The 22,468-nt window shown below is 34.1% G+C and overlaps 2 protein-coding genes and 1 pseudogene across 3 annotated transcripts; 1 reads left to right on the forward strand and 2 right to left on the reverse strand.

Annotated features, from left to right (window-relative positions):
* Nucleotides 1-1,665: 1,665 nt before the first annotated feature.
* Nucleotides 1,666-2,741, reverse strand: LOC132602782 (UPF0057 membrane protein At4g30660-like). The gene is made up of 2 exons (XM_060315551.1): nt 2,568-2,741; nt 1,666-1,755 (listed from the first exon to the last, which is right to left on the reverse strand). Exons 1-2 carry the CDS (start codon nt 2,655-2,657, stop codon nt 1,666-1,668), a joined length of 180 nt encoding a protein of 59 aa, XP_060171534.1. The 5' UTR covers nt 2,658-2,741.
* A 2,715-nt stretch (nt 2,742-5,456) lies between these two features.
* On the reverse strand, nt 5,457-8,920 carry LOC132602783 (TMV resistance protein N-like; annotated as a pseudogene).
* Nucleotides 8,921-12,147: 3,227 nt separating this feature from the next.
* Nucleotides 12,148-14,115, forward strand: LOC132602071 (uncharacterized). 2 transcript variants are annotated; one of them, XM_060315092.1, is made up of 2 exons: nt 12,148-12,310; nt 13,526-14,115. In XM_060315092.1, the coding sequence occupies exons 1-2, from the start codon at nt 12,256-12,258 to the stop codon at nt 13,834-13,836; spliced, it is 366 nt and encodes a 121-aa protein (XP_060171075.1). In that variant the 5' UTR covers nt 12,148-12,255; the 3' UTR covers nt 13,837-14,115. The 2 variants fall into 2 exon arrangements, with proteins under 2 accessions (XP_060171075.1, XP_060171076.1); XM_060315093.1 differs by having other exon boundaries at nt 13,529-14,115.
* Nucleotides 14,116-22,468: the final 8,353 nt, after the last annotated feature.

The following is a 22,468-nucleotide window of genomic DNA, read 5'->3' on the forward strand; positions in this document are numbered from 1 at the left end:
TTGTTAAACATGCCTCTTAAAAAATAGTATAAATTAGAAATTTTTTTAGAACTGATTTACCTTTATTTATATTTTAAGCTATAATCACTCTTCATTAAATATTTACGCTATTTTAAAGGTTCGACACACCAATTAAAAAAATAATCAGCAACATTAGCTAAGTGAGCTATTTTACTTAAAGATTATTTATCTCTCCCAAAGACTTTTTTTTAAAAAATAATCATTTATCAGATAAGGATAATTTCGAAGAAAAAACATGAATACCTACTTAATTTTTTCAATTAAAGATCACTTTTTCTGAAACAAAATTCAATAAAAAAATCACTTAGAAGTGACAGGAGGGAGTAGCTTTTTGGAGCTTGCATAAAGGATGATATTTAGGGAATAACATCGATAGACTTTGTGCCAACATCTGCAGTAATACAGAGTATGTAAGTGCACATTATCCAAAATTAGTAGATGTAAAGCATTTGTAGGTGATGTTATTGTCGAATTAATATTTCAATAACTTAATGTAAATAAAGAAAAAAGATTAAATATTTAATATTTAATAATAATTTTAAATCGTGGCTTAGCATGAATCAAATGACACTAATTTATATTATACATTTTAGTTTATAAATAAAATCTCATCGACGTCGTGCGATGAGTGTGACATTTTGAGTTTCCAAAGTTTCTAGTTCACAACCTTTGAATAAATCGAGGTGTTACATTTAAATTCGTGCACAGCCATAACTCATATAATATAAGAAAATAATAGACTGCAGATGATAAATAAAAGGAGTTAGGTTCTTATTTTATATTCGTACACCCATTTTTTGTAGAACATATTTATTCATTTATTTTCTCTGGTAGAATAATGTTTCTGTTATATGTGAACTTTATCTGATGGTTTAAAAAATCAATATTAACTGTGCAAGAACTTAAACTCATTCAAAAATAGGAGACCATATGCAATAGTATTAAGTTTAAAAGAAAATTAGGGACTTACTAACACTCTTATTAATTTCTTAAAGAACCAAAGCATATCGACTAACAAGTATTTTCTAGATCAAGTAATCTAGAATTATTGTTCTTCTATTATCCAAAAGCAGAAAATTAATAGATGAAAAAATAAAAATGAAAAGAGAAAAATGGCTAGGCAGTGAGAGGACGCCATTCTTCATCTTGGTCATGACCACGAACCACAATTGCATAAATTGCATAAATAATCCCAGGAATATACCCTAGTAGGGTTAAAATCAAGCAGATCAAGAACTCACACTGCAAAAACAAAAGTTGAAAAAATAATTAATCAAAGTTATTATCAAATTTTATTGTGTTGAAAGAGATTGTACACATCGCTTTGTCGCTAAGCATAATTTATTTTAGTTTCGCATTTGATATTCGATATTCGCATTGGGACTCTAACTAATTCAAATTTGTATCGTGTAAGATTGACTAAAGGAGAAACGCTGCATAAGATCACTAAGCATGATGCATTAACTAAAAATTGTTGAAACATTACTAGAAGCTCTTCTTTCAAGAAGACTTTCAACGCCTCACGTTGGAGTGACAATTTTTGAAATCAAAGTTCTAAGTGGCTTTATAGATGGTCGCTCAACTTTTTTTCTATCGTTCTGATTCTTACGCAAAGTTGAATGAGTTTTTTTTAACAAAAATGATTTAATCACGGATGATAATTGCATAGATAGCATAAATAATCCCAGGAATATAACCTAGTAGGGTCAAAATCAAGCAAATCAAGAGCTCACACTGCAAAACCAAAAGAAAATAATTAATCAAAGTGATTAGCCAAAAATATTGTGTTGAACTAGATTCTAAGCATCTTTTGTCACTAATAAGAATGACGCATTATCCTCATATGTTACATTGCTTGATTGTGTACGAGATTTAAAAAAAAAAAAGAATTCTCTTAAAATTTTATGGTCTAGAACAAGTCTTAATCAAGTATTTATTTGGCTATAAATCATCTTAATTGAGGATAAACTGATAATTTTATAATTAAATTATTTCTAAATTCAAAAAGATTGCATTCTTTTAGAGACAAATTAAAAGAAAGGTGAGCTACATAAATTATGAAAGATGATGTATTATTGAAACATTAAGATAGAAGCTCGATCATTCAAGAAAGACTTAATCAGTATCCCATTGCTCGAAGAGTTGGAGTGATAATCTTAGAAATCAACGATCAAAGTGAATTTCTTTTCATCTACTTAAATTTTTTTGAACAAAGGTATTGAATATATGTGCTTGTGGATTCAATCAAGTAACAACTATTTTCTATCAGCATATATCGAAAAATTCAATCAATCAAAGTTTAATTAAGTATATGAAAAGAAATCATTTTTTTTCCGCTTTGTTATGATTTAAATCTTGATTTCCCATGATTTCACCTATCATAAACTAAAGCACAACAACAACATACGCGGTGTAGTCCCATAAGTGGACCCTACCTTTGTGGGGTGGGAAAAGCTAAAATTTAAATACAAAATATGAAACGAAAAAATAAAATAACTATTGGTGGTGGGGGTTGTGGGCCGGGGGGAGGGGGGGAGGGGTCTTACACTGCAGCAACCATGTCTAAAGAAAACTCCAAGAGGTGGAATCAAGATTGCAAGCAAGATCTCCAAGAAAACTTCACATCTTGAAGCCATTTCAAAAATATTTTATTTTTTATAACAAATTTTAAGAAGAAAAGATATGTTCAATAAACTCGACGTATTGGAATAGGGTTAAGGTTCGATGTGATAAATCTAATTCCTATAAGTACACGAAAATTTGTTTTTGCTGGTCTTAAGGGAAAAACTATTCAAGATTCAAACTCACTAAAACGTAGGATCTTGTAGTCATTAGTGCCGTCTTCTTCTACTTGGGGTGTGTTTGGTATGACGGAAACAGTTTTCCAAGAAAACATTTTCTTTGAAAATAAGTGGTTTTACCATTTATTTTCTTGTGTTTGGTATGCAAGTTGAAAAATGTCATGTAAGAGCATTTGCATATATTCAGAGCAAAATCACTAGGAAGTTGTTGAATTCGAAGTGCAATTTTTGGTGGTGGGCAGTACGGATTGGGAGTTGGGATAGGCTGCTGGGGATGGAGGAGGCGGTGTAAAAAAACAAAAAAAAACTTTAAAAACGTTTTTAAAAAGAAAAAACTAAATTTTCTTGGAGGGTGTTGGGGTCGGGGGAGGGGGTAAGATTTTTTTTGTATTTTTATAAATTTTTATAAAAATAAAATAAAATATATAAAAAAGAAAATTCGGAGAGGGGTGGTGGAAGGTAGGGTGGGGTGGTGGGGTGGGGTGGGTGGTGGAAGGTGGAGTGTGGGGTGGCTGGTTTTGCTTGTGGTTTGGGATGATGGGTGGCGTTGGGGATTGGGTGTACGGTGGGTTGGGAAAAGCGTTGGTGTTTTTTTTTTTTTTTACTCCGGAAAATGTTTTTCCTCAAATTTTTATGGACATTTTCTCTTATTTTGAGGAAAATATTTTCCATGATCATAAGTGCAACCAAACAAGAGAAAATAGAAAAATATTTTTCCTCTACCAAACACCCCTTAGATTAAGATGTATTCTATGTTTTATCGCCAATCACTTAATTAACATCTTCACTTTAGTACATTTTGACTATTTTTTATTGTTTTCTTCATGTGTCGCTTTTCTTAATCACACGCCCAAGGTAGTATGATTATTGATTAATATACTTTTCCTCAACATTGATGTATTGAAAAATAGTTCCCTCCTGTAAATTTACTGCATAGTGAAACCATTAATTAAAGTAATAATTAGTACAAGATAGAAGTTAAAAGAGCGATAAGTTACAAAGGAGCCTGGTGCTCTTAAGAGGCTTCTGGGTGTGTTGTTTTAAAACTTATGATGGCTAGCTTATCATGTTACTTTTGTTGTTTTTGTATGTAATTGATATATAGGGGCCTGGTTGCTCTTCATTAGAGAGCCACAAATTTCACCTAGGAGGTTAAAAAATATAAAGAAGTAAATAAATGAAGAAGTCAATAGGGTTCAACATCTACTATATATATATATATATAAGGGAATAATGTTAACCTTATATATACAATGTAATTTTTTACTGAGGGGGTTCGAATGGAACCCCTGGAGCTTACCTAGCTCCGCCGCTGGCCGTGGAGCAACGATGGAACAAGACCATTCTGCGTTAATACAACAACAACAACAACCCAGTGAAATCCCACAACGTGGGGTCTGGGGAGGGTAGATTGTACGCAGACCTTACTCCTACCAAGGTAGGACGGCTGTTTCCGAGAGACCCTCGGCTCAATAAACACATAAAAAGAGGTCAGATAAGGCTAAGAGATTCAAAGTGATATGAAAATGAAGTAACGCAAGCGAAACAGATAACATAGAATAATCAAAGCACAGAAAATAACAGATAATAGCATAAATCAGAGCACAAGAAATTATACTATGATAATGCGACTACTAATAATGTGGGTCCTCCAAACCCTCCTATGTCCTCGGTAAGCTGTAACTGCGTCATGTCGTGTCTAATTACCTCTTCCCAATACTTCTTTGGCCTACCCCTACCTCGTCTGAAACCATCCATGGCCAATCTCTCACACCTCCGCACTGGGGCATTCGTGTCTCTCCTTTTCACATGCCCAAACCATCTCAATCTCGCTTCACGCATCTTGCACCATTCTGCGTTAATAGTGATGGAAAAACTTTATGGCTGAACCATTTTGCATGGAACATGGTATTTAATTACCTCTTTAATAAGCTAGCAAAATCTGTCATTGGTGTAACTATGATACCTTTTTGACATTAATGCAGTGGCATACATCCTCTCTTATAGAATGAGCTGCTTGTGTTGGATTCTCTTGTTCTAATACATCATCAGATTATATTACTAGAGGCGAAAAGATTAGACAAGACAGTTTCACCTTTCTCCTCAATTGGATGGAAAGATTTTGAGAATATAAACACCTCCGTTTCTGCATAATTGGAGAGAGTTATACCGGTCACCATGTGCCTCAGCTAGCCCAACTAATCTTATCTCGCAAGAAAACAAGAACCCAATCTTGTCATTAACTTTCAAGGAATATTTGTAGAGCTAATTAAATTTATAACTTTCAAGGCTTGATTCGTCCGAGGATTTCTGGAAATTTCTCTAACTAGAGCAATGCCCTAGATCCAGATTATAAGAGATTTCACGTTAACAAATGGAAACTTCGTAAGGCGTCGACAATTATACAAATTTAACTTAATGAGTTTTCTGGAATTTCTAGGGAAATAATGAACCTCTTCAAGATTCCTACAAAATGGCAGATTCAGATACTCCAAATTTGACATCCATGTGAAATCTGATGTCTGCATTAGGCTTTTAGAGTTGTGGACATCTAGATTTCGTAGAAATGACAAATACTGCTATTCAGAACATAGAAAGAATGAGATAAAAAAAAATAGCCAGGTAAAAGAATTGTCATGAAAATATGGTACAACTGTTGAGATTTAGCTTATGTAGAGATTGTAAATGTTGTTCAAAATCACAGCTCTCATGAATTTCCGTGATGTAATGTATATTTTCTCCTCGTAAGAAGCGTGTTATATCTAAAAATATATCTTGTTGTATGGGCTCCAATTCTTCATAACTAATTTTGAGTTTTTCAATAGTTTTTGAACTAGAGTTATTTTTCATTTGCTCTATTGTGCTTCTCCACTTGGTGATATCCTTCTTATGTAAGAAAGAACCCCATACTTTAAGGGCCATCATCATGACTTACCACCTCCAAGATTAGCTTCTCAAAACACTCACCGGAACTTCTTCCATGAAAGCATATCAATTGAACAATTGAATAGCTTCATGGTTCGCTAGTGTAGTCACATTATATACTGCAACTTATCAAATACTTGTCTCTAGCTATTGCAATAATTTTACTATCATTGTCAAACCAACCAAGATCTCCTGCTAGGTAATTCAAATGGTCTCTGTGATCTATGATGTCAAGCACAACTAAGACCTTCTTAAAACGAAGTCTACAAGCCATCATGTATTCTCCATCCTCCTTATTATTCACGTAATTAGCTTTTTCCCTTAATAGTTTTGAGAGAATGATATTTTTCCCTTAATAGTTTTGAGAGAATGATATTTTTCCCTTAATAGTTTTGAGAGAATGATATTTTGAAAAGAATGTGTTCCCATTTGTTTTCTTTAATATCCTTAATGAAACAAGCAACTTCAAATTGATACGATCATGTATCGAAAATGGCTCTTGCTATTGTCGTTTTACCGATTCTCCCCATGTCCCAAATCCGCACAACCCTGCTCAAACATCATTGATTTCTATCTCTAGCTGGTATTTTACTTTCTCTAAAAGAGTGTTTATTTTTTTAAAACTAAAAAAAATAGAATAAAAGAAAAAAGCACTCATTCCCACAACATCTTCCAAATAGGATGAAGAAGTCTTGCATAATTTGGATGAAATTTGGCGAATAATATGCCGAATACAATCTGATTCAATCCTAAAAAATAATATTGAGAAGATTGCTGATATTATAGGTACAAAAGTCAAGAACAAGAAGTACTCCAGAAAGTAGAGTGCATAATTATGATAAAAGGACTAAGCACATAAACCAAACTCTTGAAGAACCAATTGACAAATCTACGTAACAATGTGATTGAGTAATAAAATTGATAGGAACTATTCCTTCTTACGGATAGAAACATACATAGAGCCTATTTGGATTGGCTTATTTTAGGTGTTTTTAAGGTAAAATAGCTTTTAAGCACTTTGTAGTTTTTGGGATGAGATAAAAAAGTGCTTTTAACCACTTATTTTAAAGTCAAAACAATAAAAATAAGCCAAAAGTTAGAACCCCTAACTTATGGCTTATTTGTCAAAAGTCATAAGCCCATCCAAACATGCTCATAATCAACTATCATTCTTTTGAAGTAATTGCACGATTTTCCCTTCAATAATTAACTAGATTAACAGCTCATATTAAATAAACTCAAAATAATCCTACTTTTTGAAACCATCCGACTTTAAATTTTCTAAGTACTTGAATAACTTTTCTTAGCCAAAATAAACCTTCGTGTTCTCTATCACTAAAACAAACTTACATCCTTTAATTTAGGGATTTGCTTTTCATTAAGCATATACCATATTTCTGTCTCTTCGATTAAATCACACTTCTCACTTCACCCATTTCCTACCATATCTCTTTCGCTTTGATAATTTGTGTCAATGACGCTAACCTCCAGTTGTGTTTTCATATTTTCTGCCCTACTGATTTTAATTATACGAAGATGAAGAAAAAAATGTAAGATTGACGATTTTGTCCATCGAAATTTGTCGATCTTTCTTCACTATCGTTCGTTATCTAATAAGTGTATAAAATATATATTTTAAGACAAGATAAGTCATTTATGCATTATGTAATTCGTGTGTAATCAGTGTGTGCACGTATTTAGTGTATATATACTGATTATACACTGATTTATACATGTAATTGTTGGTGAAGTCATTTATACGTTGTGTAGTTCATATATAATCATTGTATATAATATGTATATAATTAGTGTGTATACATTATGCACTGATTGTACATTGTAGATTAATTATACATTGATTTATAGATTTATTATACACATAAATTATTTGTTTTTTTGGTGAAGATGTGCTAAAAAACCGCCTTCTATCACCTAAGTTTTTTCAACGTTGGGAACAAATCTTTTGGAGACATGAATTAAGTAATTGTTGGAGAAGTTTTAGGAATTGATTTTCTTTGAGATAATGTTGGAAACCTCCCTTATTATAGCTACAGTCTTAGAGGGAGTATTTTCCTTTTCTATTTTTTTTTTAACTTGCTGGCTTATTTAATTTATGGCTAAAGCTTTTAAGACCAACTAAAAGTAAACTATACTACTGGGCTCAGCTATTTGTGTTTTTATCCCTTTTCCCTTCTAATGGACCGGTCTTTAATTTTTGGCCTTCAAATAACCTGGTCTTTAAATCTTGCCTTTCAAAATCGAATCTATGCTTATAGGACCATAAGTTCTTTAAGGGCACTGACATAACTTGTGAATATTATGATGCATAATTAGCAAAGTGCAAAAATTAAAGACCAGCCCATTTAAACTTTTGAAGGGCAAACTAAAGACCAGCACAAAATAGGGACCAAAGTGCAAATGACCACATTATTCTTTCACAAAATATTAAACAAAACATTGTTAACAACAACCAATGAAGTCAGATTGTATATGCATTATTCTTAGCTCAAAATAAATGGATCTGATAATTTCCTCCATTTTTTAATTTTATTTTGGTAAATATGATAAATTTATCTAGAGTAGATTCTTTGTTCTATAGTAGAATATGTAAGCATCCACATTTGAATGGAAATATTCCATTTTTTATAAGCAATTATGTGCTATTTAACTCACCCGTCACGAATATCATATCCTTTGAGATTTGTAGCAGTAGTTAGGGCAGTCCTCCATTCTTGCATCATCTGCATTCCCTCAACATCATCCTTAAACTTTGTTTCTTGTTTGGCAAAGGCTTCAGCAAAGCTCTCCCTTTGGTATCGAACATGTAAGGGATCCACATCATAGAAGACTGGTATGACTGTTTGTCCATATTGACTCTTGCATTCCATGATCTTGACTAGTTCATTCAAGCACCACTTCAATGTAGCATAATTTCTTGAGAAAATGATGACGGCAACTTGAGAATCTTCAATAGCTTTCAAGAGTTCTTTTGAGATGGATGTACCATGCTCGAGCCTTTTATAATCTTGAAAGGTGAATATATCCCTGATTCTCAAGCCCTCATACAAGTGACCTGTAAATATTTTCCGTGTATCTTTTCCTCTAAAACTTAGAAAGACATCATACTTCCATCGACGACACTGCGAAGACCTAGCAGAAGAAGATGATATCATGGATTCAGTTTTGTCGGAAAAGAAGAAGAAAATGTGCGGATAGATTGTAATTGTGGCAAGAGATCAATTGATGATATTTCCGACAAAGTTTTATACAGGAAAAAAGAAATAAACAAGTACCACTTCAAATATGAAAGCTTCTATGAACATAGGCTCTACTTCAGTTGATTAATAGATTATTGTTGTTGGATCTAGTCAGTATATATATATATATATATATATATATATATATATATATATATATGAAGCTGCAAAGAATAGAGTATGGCAAGTTAAATAAAATTATTGCTCCAAAGTCCAAACACCGAAGTCTGTCTCTTCTCTGCCAAAGAAAGAGAAAAAAAATTCTGAGAAGTTTTCCCAGTTGAATTGTTCTTTCTATTGTAATTTTCCACGGAAGTTGAAAAGTCTTCATTGAGCAAAATATTTCTCAGTCTTCAACTCACTTAATTAATAAATATAATCTGAACAAATGTCTTTGTCACCAGACAACAGCTGTGATTGAAGGAATTAATTAATAAATATAATCTAAGCAATTTCTCTATAACCAGACAACAGCTGACTTTATTGTGATTGAAGAAAATGTTTGTATTTTGCATCCCTAATGTCGTTTTCATTTTGTAATTTTGCACCCTATTATTCGGATAACTCCGCTTGCCAAGACTTAGGCACATGAACAGGTTCTTCCTTGATTTTGTACATGCACTTAAACAGAGAGATCCATTTGCGAAATGATGTTGTGTTCATATTTTAGATTCTACTGTTACTTCTTGGTGTCAATGAGATTCCTCATCTTGTTGCAGCTGGATGCATGAAATTATCAATTATAGAGTTCTGTTTTCTTTTTTTGGGTTGTGATGACCTCAACTACAGATCAGGAATGAGGAGACTATTAGATTAACAGAAAAGGGCCAAATAAACGTTCTATTAGAAAAGGTTTAAATATACCCTTTGTTAAATTTCGATCCAAATATACCCCTTTCATTATAATTTCGGTCCAAATATACCTCTTCCAGGAGCGGAGCCAATAAGGGCAAGGAGGTTCACCGAACTCCTTTCGTCTAAAATTACACTGTATATATGGTAAAAATTATTTTTTTATTTTTTATGCACATATCATAGGTGTTGAACCCTATTGGCTTTTTCAGTTTTCTACTTCTTTATATTTTTTAACCTCCTTATTTAAAGTTCCGATTCCACCGCTACCTCTCCTCTTATACTTTAGCAATGATTTACCCTTATTTTTAACGGAATGACATGTGTAAGCTCAAAAATAAAAAGATCCGCCTCAATTTTTTACCCGCTACCCGACCCAATTCCCAAGCAAAGAATTTCACGAGGGAAAGTACTGAAATGACTGGTGATGCTAAATTTTTAATTGTAGCTTCTGGTTAAGGAATATAGAATTCTGAAATTTGCCTTGCAGGAATTTCAGGCGCCAATAATCAAATATTCAAATTAAAAGATAAACTTAATCTGGATTTGCTAAGTGCTAAATGCCTCATTACTATTCTGGTTCAAGCAGTAATTAAAAAGTCAACTCTTATAAACAAAAATATATTGTTAGTTTATTACCTTAAACCATTTCACTGACAAGTAAATTGTTTTGCTTTGGAATTGGTCGGGTAATGAATTGGGTGGTATAGTGGGTAAAAAAATTTAGGCAGGACTTTTTATGTGATTCCATTGAAAGTAAGTGTAAATCAATGCCAAAATATAAAGGAAGATTATATTTAGACTTAAAGTATAACGAAAAATGTATATAACGAATGATATATTTAAGGTCGTTTGGTAGGAGGGATAGGATGGAATGGTATTATTAACGGAAAAGGGTCAAAATTACCCCTGAACTTTGAAAAATAGTTCATTCATACCCTTCGTTATACTTTAGGGTCAATTATACTCTTACAGTTATACTATGGGGTCAATTATACCCTTATGACTAACTGTTGCCACGTGGCATCATCCCAGCCCTTCAAAATTATTTTATCTTCAAATAATTTTTTACCCACTAAAATAACTCAACCCGACCCGATTTTTTTTTTCAGCAAAAATAATTTGCCAAATTTAATCCAAAAATCGGGTCGGGTTGAGTTATTTTAGTGGGTAAAAAATTATTTGAGGGTAAAATAATTTTGAAGGGGTGGGATGATGCCACGTGGCAGCCGTTAGTTATAAGAGTATAATTGACCCCATAGTATAACTGTAAGGGTATAATTGGTCCTAAAGTATAACGAAGGGTATAAATAAACTATTTTTCAAAGTTCAAGGGTAATTTTGGCCCTTTTCCGTATTATTAATCCTATGTTTGGTAGGTGGGATAATTCCTTTGTTATGCCACCCAATCTCATTTATATGGAATAAAAGGTGGGATAAATTATCACATCTTATCCTCCACCCAATCTCATTTATATGGGATAACTTATTGCTCCTACCAAAAAGGGTTCGTTTGGTACAACGGATAAGGATAAAAAATTATATTTGAGATGAATTTATTCCAATTTTAGTTGGGACAAAATGATGATATAACTACTCCCGAGATTAGTTATACCGGGATTGTAGTATTATTTTATCCCTATGGGAGGATAGAATAACTAAAAAAAAAAGGGCAGCTCGGTGCACTAAAGTTCGCGCTATGCGCGGGATTCGGAGAAGGACCGTACTACAAGGGTTTTTTGTACGCAGTTTTACTTTGCATTTCTACAAGAGGCTGTTTTTCTGTAAGAGGAGGATGGAATAATTAATCTCAGAATAAGTTATCTTGGGATAACTTGTTTCCAACCAAACGACCACCAATAGTACATAGGTGCATTTAAACCTTTTCCATTAAATTAATAAAGAATGACGTATACATGTTATTAGTTATAAGAGTTTCTAAATTGCAAACAAGAAAATGAAATTTCTTGCCCTCTTATAATTTGAATGGAAGAAAATAACTTTTTCATATTCCTTATATATTGTTTTTCAAATTTCTTATGTGTAAATAATAAAGACCTCTTGCAATAAGATCGTAAAGTTTAAAAAAATTTATAAAGAGCTAAAAAACCATTTCTGCCTAATCTAACACCTGTATGACTCACCTTTAACCCAGCTACCGACTGAATTTTACACACTCCAAAGGACATTTTTAACCCTTTTCCAAACCTAAAATAACGTTGGCAATTTTATTTTCTAAAAATAATACTACAAGACAATTCAATTACAGTAACACGTATAATGGAGTTTTTGCGTTTATCATTTTGCTACACACACTATTCCTCCTTCACTTTACCAATAAAAGTATATTTCAATCGTCAAAAAATAATAATTCAAAACCCTATCCAAATTCAGCCGCTATGTACAGGCCTAATTCTTCTAATCAGAGTTTCTTCAACAATCAACCCATTCCAGGTCTCTTTCTTTTATTCTTCTATTATTATTTTTTACAAAATTAAATTCAAAATTTAAAGTTTATGAATTCTAAATTTACTCTTTTAGTAAAACATAATATTTGGACTAAAGTTAGTGAATTACGTTATATTTGTACTTTCTACTCTACCTTCGCAGCTGTCAGTCTTTTGGGTTGTCATGTGGTCCTTTTCACTGTGTTTTTAGTATCATTTTCTAATATATATACTCTCCCTAAATTGGATGGTAAACCTCAAAAATTTCTAATTTATGAATATTTGATAAATTAGTACTTTGGCTCGATTTTTTTATTCTTTTTATAGAGTTAGATTTCGGATTTAAAATTATGAGTTTTAGATTTTGAATCTTTTAAAATGTAAATTTTGAATGAAAGTTTTGAATCTGTCAAATTTATACTTTCTACTTTACCTCCTTTGCCACTGTGTCAGTCTCTTGGGTTGCCATCAATGTGGTCTAAATTCAGATTTTAGAATCAGTATCTTTTACTAGTAGTATAATTTTATTATGTGTATGATTTAATTTTTTTTTTTTTTCATATGTATACATAGTTAGAGTTGAATTTGCTGAACTCGCCTTGAATCTGCTGATGAACCTTAAAGCTCTCTAATTTTTTAATTTGTTATTGTGGTTTTGATTACTTTATCATTTGTTGTTGACTGTTATCCTCCTTGTCTCTTGGGTTGCCAGTAATGTGGTCCTAGTAGAGACAATTTTAGGTATCATTTTCTTTTAGTATAATTTTGTTATATGTATTCACCGAGATGGGTCTCGATTATATATATAATGAGTTCCATATTTATATTTTTATTCGGGTAAAGTTGTCTATGTGTTCGTGATGCTTGTATTAGGTATGTTGTCTACATCACACCCTTTGAGGTGCGATCTTTATTCGAATCCTGTTAATGCGGAATACTTTGTACACTGGACTACCTTTTAAAAATAAATTATATTCTTATCACTCAACGTCTCAACCTGTTGCATTTCTGAAATCACGCGTTCAAAGTTTAATATTTGAATTTTTAGCGAGTTTCACATGTAGTTTTATAATTTCTCTCAAAAGTATTAGTTTCAGTTGAACTCATTACATCTATTCTTCATCTGCCTCTATGCAGATGACTTGATTTTTTTGTGGGTATAATACATAGTTCTCTGATTTTTGAACTTGTCATTTATTTTTTTTGTGTGTGTCTGTTTTAGTAGAGTATTCAGTTCCCCCAGTGAGTCATACAGATGAGGAATTGGGTATTCCACAGCAAAGACTTCTGAATTCCAGGGAAATGCAAGAAGCTCTTAGGATAGAGATTGAGAAGGAGATGAGGAGATGTCGAGAAATCGAATCGCAAATTAATAAGCAGGTCGGAGCCACGGTTTCACCACCCGCGCCGCCGTTTTTTGCGCCGCCACGAGACGACGAAATGTCTGTGGAGGAGATACTAGCAAGGGATTGTAAGGAGAAGAGACTGGTGGAGAAGGCTGCTGCTATTCGCCGCCGTCGGTACGGTGGCTAAGTGTTGCGTTAACAATGTTTGCCTTAATAACAACAACATACGTAGTTAATCTCACAGGTGGAGTCTATGCAGGGTAGCGTTTGCCCTAATGGTAAAATAGAATAAAACATCCGCTGTTTTATTCTGTGTGTGTCTTGTATTTGTTTTAATGTTGTAAAATACAACTAGTAATACTAGCTATCTTAAGCTATGTAATTTGGTTTTTACCCTATCAAATCTCTAAAAGAAAAACTATGATCTTTGTGTGCGAAACTTCAAACATTTAAACTTTGGTCTTTATTTAATGTTATAGTTTTTTTGTTTTTTTTTGTCACTGTGTTGTCGATATTTTTTCCATTTAACTTGTTTTTGATACTGCCTCGTTGAGTCGAGACTCTATGGAAACAACCTATCTACCCACAAAGGTAGGGGTAAGGTCTGCATACATACTACCCTCCCAGACCCCACTAGTAGGATTACATTGGGTATGTTGTTATTGTAGTTTTAATCTTTTTTTTATGTATTTGAAAAGCTATCTACCCTCTGACTCAATTAACATATCTTATTATATTTAGTCTGTTTTAAAAAATATATTTTATATTTAGTAAGTTTAAGTGGCAAAAGTTGAGGGACATGTGACATAGGCATATGTTCGAGCCCTAGAGGTTGCACCATGCGATCTAAGCTTGATATTTAAATGAAGAAGGATAGAGGAGCTTGACCCATTATTCCTTAGTTTTGAAAATCGCGGTTGGTCTGAAAGATTGGCTCGATTTCTCTATCATCAGAAAGTAAATATTTAATAAATTTTTAATTCTAACTATTCCATTTTGCTCTTAATGACATTCCCTTATAGAATGACACCACGTGTTTAAAGTTAATAGTTTCATATAAAATGAGGTAAAAGGAGTAAATTTTGAGGCCAAGCCATTTTTTTATAAGTAGAGTGGTATTGATCCGATAAACCACAAATTTCGAGCAAAAGCGATGCTACTTACATAATCCAAGTGTTTAAAATTTTTACTACTGGCATTTTAGTATGTGATGTAAACACAGAGTTAAGCTTTTAGATGTTTGGAAAGCATTTTGTAAAGGTATGTCTCGCCCGTCCCACAAATTTTATATGTCTCGCCCGTCCCACAAATTTTATGTTCGACAAACTTATCTTATACCATCAGGGGTGCGGCAGGATGAATATAATTTTTTTTGCCTTTAATTAGAGTCTAGGGAGCAAGCCATGAGAATGAAGAAACTTCTGACAGAGAGTGTTCCCTCTTTAATAGGCTCTACAAGACATAGATATAAATCAATCGAGTCAATAAATTTGTTATAGGAAAAGAAGACAAATTTATTTTATTAGTAGTCTCATTTAGGTCGTTCAAAAGTAAATACGAAAATGTACACACATGATGGTTGTGTTCTGTATGAATGAAAACGTTTTCCACGGAAAATATTTTCTTGTGTTTGATATATAAGCAAAAAATATTATCCTGAAAGCATTTGTATATAATTTAGACAAATATTATATGTGATACGAGTGGATGATGGATGTGGGGTGTTGGGCGTGAGGTGGGGGTGCAGGGTTGGGGTTCGTGGGGGTGGGGGTGGGGTTGGGTGGAGGGTGGGGATGAAGATGATGTGAGTTCCAAGGTGAGAGGAGAAATCAATGTGAAAAAGTCACTTGTGAAACTTGTTTTTCTAAAAGAAAATATTTTTCAAAATTTTGACCAATCAAACATGAAAAAATTGAAAAACATTTTGCAGAAACTATTTTCCTCGCTACCGAACACACCTGATATTTCTTATTTTTAGGTTAACGTTGTTAGAACCCTTTAATTGAGATGACTTCAAATGATCCACACTTAAACCTAAGATTTCATAGCTAGGAGGTTCATTAACTCGGGATTAATGTTAAGCATCATTTTAGTCTCGTACAAATTCATGTGGCCTTTCTAGTACTACTTGGAATCAATAAGAAGTAACTCCTCGATCGTGTCTTTGAAATTGGGTCATCAAAGTCAAAGACAATAAATTGGCCAGGTATGTCGTTCACAAACATTGAATATAATAATGTACTAAGTTTTTAAGACAAAACAGTAATCTCTCCCTCGTGAATTACTCCCACCGTTCACTTTTATTTGTTCATTTTTTACTTTACACGCTCCTTAAAATTTAATAAATGAAGTATGCATTTTACTACAATAATCATATTAATTGGTGTATAATCTCATTGGACTTGGAGAATAATTTGAAAAAGAGTAATTAATGTTAACGTAAAACAAGAAAAAGAGTTTGTCTTTCCTTGACAAGTAAAAATGAAAATTTATTTTTATTATAGTGGACAAGTAAAAGTGAACTGGGGGAATAGTTATTATGTTTGTTTCGAGAGTCAAAATAATATTAATTGTAATTAATATTTTAAAAGATATTATTTATTAATCATATTGAAAAGTTACATGTTATAGTACTTTTTGTATAATTCTTGAGTATCTAAATTTTAATTTTAAAATATTAAATTGATCTATATATCTTTAAAAATTAATTAAATTAACTCTCTTGAAACATGATACTTAATCAATTTAGGATGGAAGGAGTATTGTTAATAAGTACTCCCTCTGTCTCAAAATATTTATCGTCCTTAATAAAAATATTTGTCATTTTATTAATCAAGACAACATTAAGTAACTTTTTTCCATTTTACCCTTGTATTAATTAGCAACATTTAAGTGGTTCTCACCATTAATAGAGTAGATATTTATTGACGAGAGATTACATGAAATATGTTAAAAAGATAAAATAATCAAAATACTATCTTTATAAATGTTTTTTAAGGAACGTGTAAATAAAAAATGCGATAAATATTTTGAAATGGCAGGAGTACTTTATGACGGGAGATGTGAGGGATCTGGAGAAAAGGGGTCCGGAACTTTTTTAACCCAAAAAAAAAAAATTTGGAACCAAACTAACCCGTTAAAAAAAAAAAAAAAAAAAAACCAAAGTAGGCTTCACGCACAGAAGGGCCAAAGTGTACATTTACACTTTGGTCCTTTCACGCACAGATTTTGTGCATGAACCCCCCCCCCCCCCCCCCCCCGACCCCATTCTTTGGAAATCAAACTCAAAATTAAGCTTTTTTTTCGTACTTTGACCGAAGATTAGTCACGTTTCAAAACACCGGAATATAAATATTTTATATAGAACTTAATATTTTTTTTAGTGTACAATAATATCGGCTCATTACATCAAGTATACATATACATTTGGAACCAAACTAACCCGTTAAAAAAAAGAACCAAAGTAGGCTTCACGCACAGAAGGGCCAAAGTGTACATTTACACTTTGGTCCTTTCACGCACAGATTTTGTGCATGAAACCCCCTCCCCGACCCCATTCTTTGAAAATCAAACTCAAAATTAAGCTTTTTTTCGTACTTTGACCGAAGATTAGTCACGTTTCAAAACACCGGAATATAAATATTTTATATAGAACTTAATATTTTTTTTAGTGTACAATAATATCAGCTATTACATCAAGTATACATATACATTTGGATCGTCGTTTTAGGGGTTGTAAAGTGCTCCGAAGTAAGTTTGAAAACTTGTTATATTTAGGTTTAAGTGTCATATTTTATAGAGTTTTGATTAATCTCTTTTGTTTTACTCCCAAAGCTATGAAAGTACTTTTTTGGTTCAAGAAAGATAGAAAAGAAAAAATTACTCTACTTTGTATTAGTTTTTTTTTTCTTTTAAGTCTTTTTTATTTTGTTATTGTATTGTGTAATCCGCACCTTTTGAATGTGCAAAAATAAATATAATATTTAAAAATAATTCATCCAATACAAGAGGTTCATAATAATTAAAAAATATTTCATTCCATTAGCAACGAAATAAATCATTAAATTACAATAGACTTAAAAAAAAAATCAAGTTCTAGACAATCTTCTACTTCCAGATGTGTTGCCACCACGGGAGTTTTGCCCCCATGAACACTTATCATGCCCAATTTGCTTACATGTCGAGCACTTGTGAGAGTAAGTCTTTTCGCTTACATCCATTTGATTGTGATAACAGGTTATCTTGTTTTTTCCCAATTTACGGATATGTTTCTTGTTCGCAATCATAGAAAACGGCGCGGCTGGCCAATAAGCTTGATCACCAAGGGGGTGGAAGTGGCCGGAATATGCTCTAAGGTATTTTACGACCTTATATTCCTCCGCCACATAATCAGTTACATTTCTGGCCATTCTCTCAAAGCACTTGACTGCATGAGAACATGGCATGTGGTGCGTTTGCCACTTAGCACAAGTGCATGATTTTGTACGCTCAGAATGATATGTTTGTTTCCTCCTTTACTGTCGTACTAACCCGTTCTAACTTCATATACTCGTTGAACGACGTCATACTCAGTCATTTGGTGACCCTCTGCCTTTCTTCTATGGTGCTCCATATTTTTGTAGGGCTTTGGCATCCATGTTCCGTCCTTTGCTAATATGGCTCTGGCCTGCCTTGTCCTATCCGCAAATCGCTCCACGACCTGCCTAAAAGTTAGTCTTACCATTGCTGTGACAGGTAGTCTTGAAAGACTCCGAGTTGTTCGTTGTGAGCATGCCCCATTTCCTTCCTCCATCAGCATAAAGCGTCCATTTTTCAACTTCTAATTTCATCAACCAAACATATGCTTCTTCACTCACTTCCCTTAGTAGCTCCATTTTTGCAGCCCATTTTCTTTGTTGATGCTGCATCGCAGCCCCCTACATCAATTTGTTTACAGCGCCATTTTCAAACTTTGTTTGCAAATTAGCCTTTAAGTGTCTTAATCAATATCGATGGTACGCATGTGGAGGCTGCCCCCTTCCAGAGTACGCATATTATGCAATATGCCTTTATGACGATCCGATAGGAAACATATGCTCTGACGACCCTTAATAACATGAGTTTTTAGATGAGTCAAGAACATCCCCTATGTCTCGTTGCTCTCGTTGGCGGCAATTGCGAAAGCAAGAGGAAATATTGACCCATTGGCATCCATACCTACTGCAATTATGAGAATGTCATATCGGCCATATACATGCGTCCCATCTATCGATATCACATTCCGGCAGTGAGCAAAACCATCAATACTTGGTTTGAATGCCCAAAAGACAAAGTAAAAAATTCTGCCCTCTAAAAGCTGCCATTGTACAACAGTGCCAGGATTAACATGTTTTAGAGCCTCCATATACCCCCGACAACGCTTGAAAAGAGGATTACCAAGTTCCAAAGATCATCTCAAAAGCACGTCTACGCCCGAGAAATCCCTTTCTCTTGCTTATGATTTTACCATATTTGGAGTGGACCATGCTAATACAAGTTTTGATGGGCATCCTACATAAGTTTAAACAAACAACATTTAGCAATGATATTTTAATTACTATAAGATATAAAATGTACTAGGTCAGATAAGTTACCTTGGAGTTTCCTCAATGTGTTTAAGTAACACATGAGCAATCATGTTTATATCTAAATTAAAATTATCTGCTCGACTTTGTCCCATATCACAAGTGTGCTTTGGGTGGAATTTTGTGATTTCCCACAGACCATCAGGCTTAACAATTCCCCGAAGCAACCACCGACAGCCTTGAGTCTGTCGCTTACAAACCAGCCTCCATACCGATCTGTTTGAGTCATCAACCTTAAACTCCCTCATATTCTTTATACAATACATTCTGACAGCCTATTGCAACATCTTTTTTGATGTGAACTGCATTCCCTTTGCAAGGACGCATTCATCAGTCATGGGATTTTTTTGTTCAATCCACGTTTTTTGGCGACTTTGATCATCATCTCTTGTGAAGACAAATGCATCCTCACGACCTTGCAAACTGTCAAGTTATGGAATATAGTTAGAATGCCATTGCATTGGGCTGTCAGGAATTGGGTTTTCCGCCATCGGAGGTGGTACGTGGTGGTGAGTTGGTTCTGGGGACTAAAATGCGTATCTTCTTCATCCCCTTCATTATCTTCATCGCCATCACTCTCTGATGTATCCATATAACTTGGACAATCAGCGCCATCTAAGAAAGGCATCCTCCTACACGATAAAAAGCATATGTTAAATTCCAAATTCATATATATATATATATATATATATATATATATATATATATATATATTAATTATTTAACATCAAGGTGATGAACCTACACATATTGAGAATGAGCATGGTTGTTACACCTCGGAAAATCTTCCGTTGGTACGCGCAAGTGAATGAACTAGTAGGGAGTACGAGTAGACGATATGTTCATGAGTAAGCGATGACGCTCGGCGAACTCTAGAAAAGATTTCAAAGATGTTAGAGATGGGGGAAGAGGGTTGCCAAGAGGAGGCAAAGTATTTGATAAGTATCGGAAAGGATTACGAGTAACGAGTTAGCAAGGACTTAATGATGTCTTGGAGAAGGGTGATAACGTCCCTTGGATTGGTATTGATGTGTTGAACAAGTGTTGAGAAGGTTCCATGAGGATTGGAGATCAAACGAATCGACGAAACGAAATTCGGAATCACTGGGGATTATACGGCCAAACATACTGGTCAAGGATGTCTGGACCGTACAATCAACCTAGATTGGCCAAACTCTCTGGACCAAACATACGACCAGGACATACGGTCCGTAGATTTTATACGGACCGTATGTTGGTCCGTATATTTGGTCGGGACAGATTTTGTCCAATAAATGCAAGGGACCAAGTTGAGTTCATTTCATTTCCTTTGACACCCCTTCTCTCTAAAAACATCTCTCTACATTTATTATACAAGTTTTCAAGGATCATAAGTCATCAACAACACCAATCAAGTGAATCAAGAGTAAGAACCCATCAAAGATCATCTAAAGTCTAGAAATCCAAATGGAGGAAAACTAGGATTTTGCTCAAAGTGGAATATTATCAACTAAGGCTCGTTCCTATGACATCTAAGGTAATATTCATGATATTTATATATTGTTTAAGGTGTTTGATAGTAGAAATGCTTGGATTGTAGAAGAGTATAGCAAAATGGGTTATGAATGATGAATAGTGACGTTTTGAGAACGTAATTTGAATTGAACCATGAATGTTGTTGTGTTGTGATATGAATGTGTTATAAATGGTATTAAGATCATGAACTAGACACTTTAGACGAAGGGACGAAGTTGGGTGTTATGACCATGAGTGTGGGTGAATTAGAAGCAAGTTGAGAAATCTAGATAATGTGGATAATGTGAGTGACTAATGGCCATTGTTATGATATTAATGAAGGTAGAAACGCTAACATTGGAAGGGAACGTGCAAGTGTAGAATAGTGCGACGGAAAGGTATGTAAGGCTAACCCTTCTTTCATAAGGCATGGTTCTTTGGCCAAATTCCTAAATTCTCTATATGTGTATGTTGTCTCCAAATGATTGATATTTCGAGCACATAAGCTCATGATCCTTGATATGTGCTACGATTGTACTACGCACCTCATATGGTGAGTAAGCCTATGATATAGACGTAGTGGTAATGAGGATGATAGTAATGATGATGATAGTAACGATGATGATAATGATAGTAATGATGTTAAAGGTGCCTACGGGCTAGTATGCTTATATGTGCCTATGAAGGGCTATAATAAAAACCCCGAGCTTATAACGCTGGGTAGAGTATATGTATATGAATATGTATAGAGTATGTATACGATTACGAAACGCGCGCACACATCTGCAGATGGTACGGATAACCCTGAAGCCTTGGTAGGGGCCAGGTATGAGTAACCTTGAGCCTTGGTTGGCCAAGTATGTACGAAACACCGAACCTATATGGTCGGGTACGCTATATAAGGATATGTATGAAACACCGATCCTATGTGGTCGGGTACGCTATATAAACACTATGTATATGAAATGACTAAGTATACAATATGAATGTGACAAGACTATGTATATGAATACGAATAAGGATACACATATGAATACGAGCACAAATATGGTACGAGTACTATTATGGAATATGGGTGATGATGTATGTATACAAGTACGTATGAGAAATGGGAAGTTCCTATGAAAGGTAAGTAAGTGCTATGACGATGATCTTATTGTCTCCCTTCCTCCTATGCTACTTCATATGTTGTCTATTATGCTTTCACATTGATATTAATCATGCTTTACATACTCAGTACATTCTTCGTACTGACGTCCTTTTGTTTGTGGACGCTGCGTCATGCCCGCAGGTGCACAGGGAGACAGACTTGATCCGTAGCCGCTTATTCAAAGATTACATAGCAGAGCTCTACTTCTTCCGGAGCCATAGCTTTTGGGTACTCATTCTTTTGTGTATATAATTATGGGCATAGCGGGGTCCTGTCCCGCTCATGTGATATGCTATACTCTCCTTAGAGGCTCGTACTCACGTGTATATGATTAGATATGTCTGGCCTTGTCGGCCTATATTTTGTATATCTTTTTGTCGGCCACGTTGGCCCATGTACATTGATGTGGCATAAATGCCTATTATGATAAATGTGCTATTGTCCAAATGGGACTAGTCTAATGAATGAAAGGGAACGTATGTTAAATTACGGGGTTCACTTAAGTGTAAGCATAAGAGTAAGAAAAGAGGGTGCCCGGGTGGGCTAGCACCGGGTGCTCGTCGCGGCCCCCT

Source organism: Lycium barbarum, chromosome 7 (genome assembly GCF_019175385.1).
Source record: "Lycium barbarum isolate Lr01 chromosome 7, ASM1917538v2, whole genome shotgun sequence".
Lineage (NCBI taxonomy): Eukaryota > Viridiplantae > Streptophyta > Magnoliopsida > Solanales > Solanaceae > Lycium > Lycium barbarum.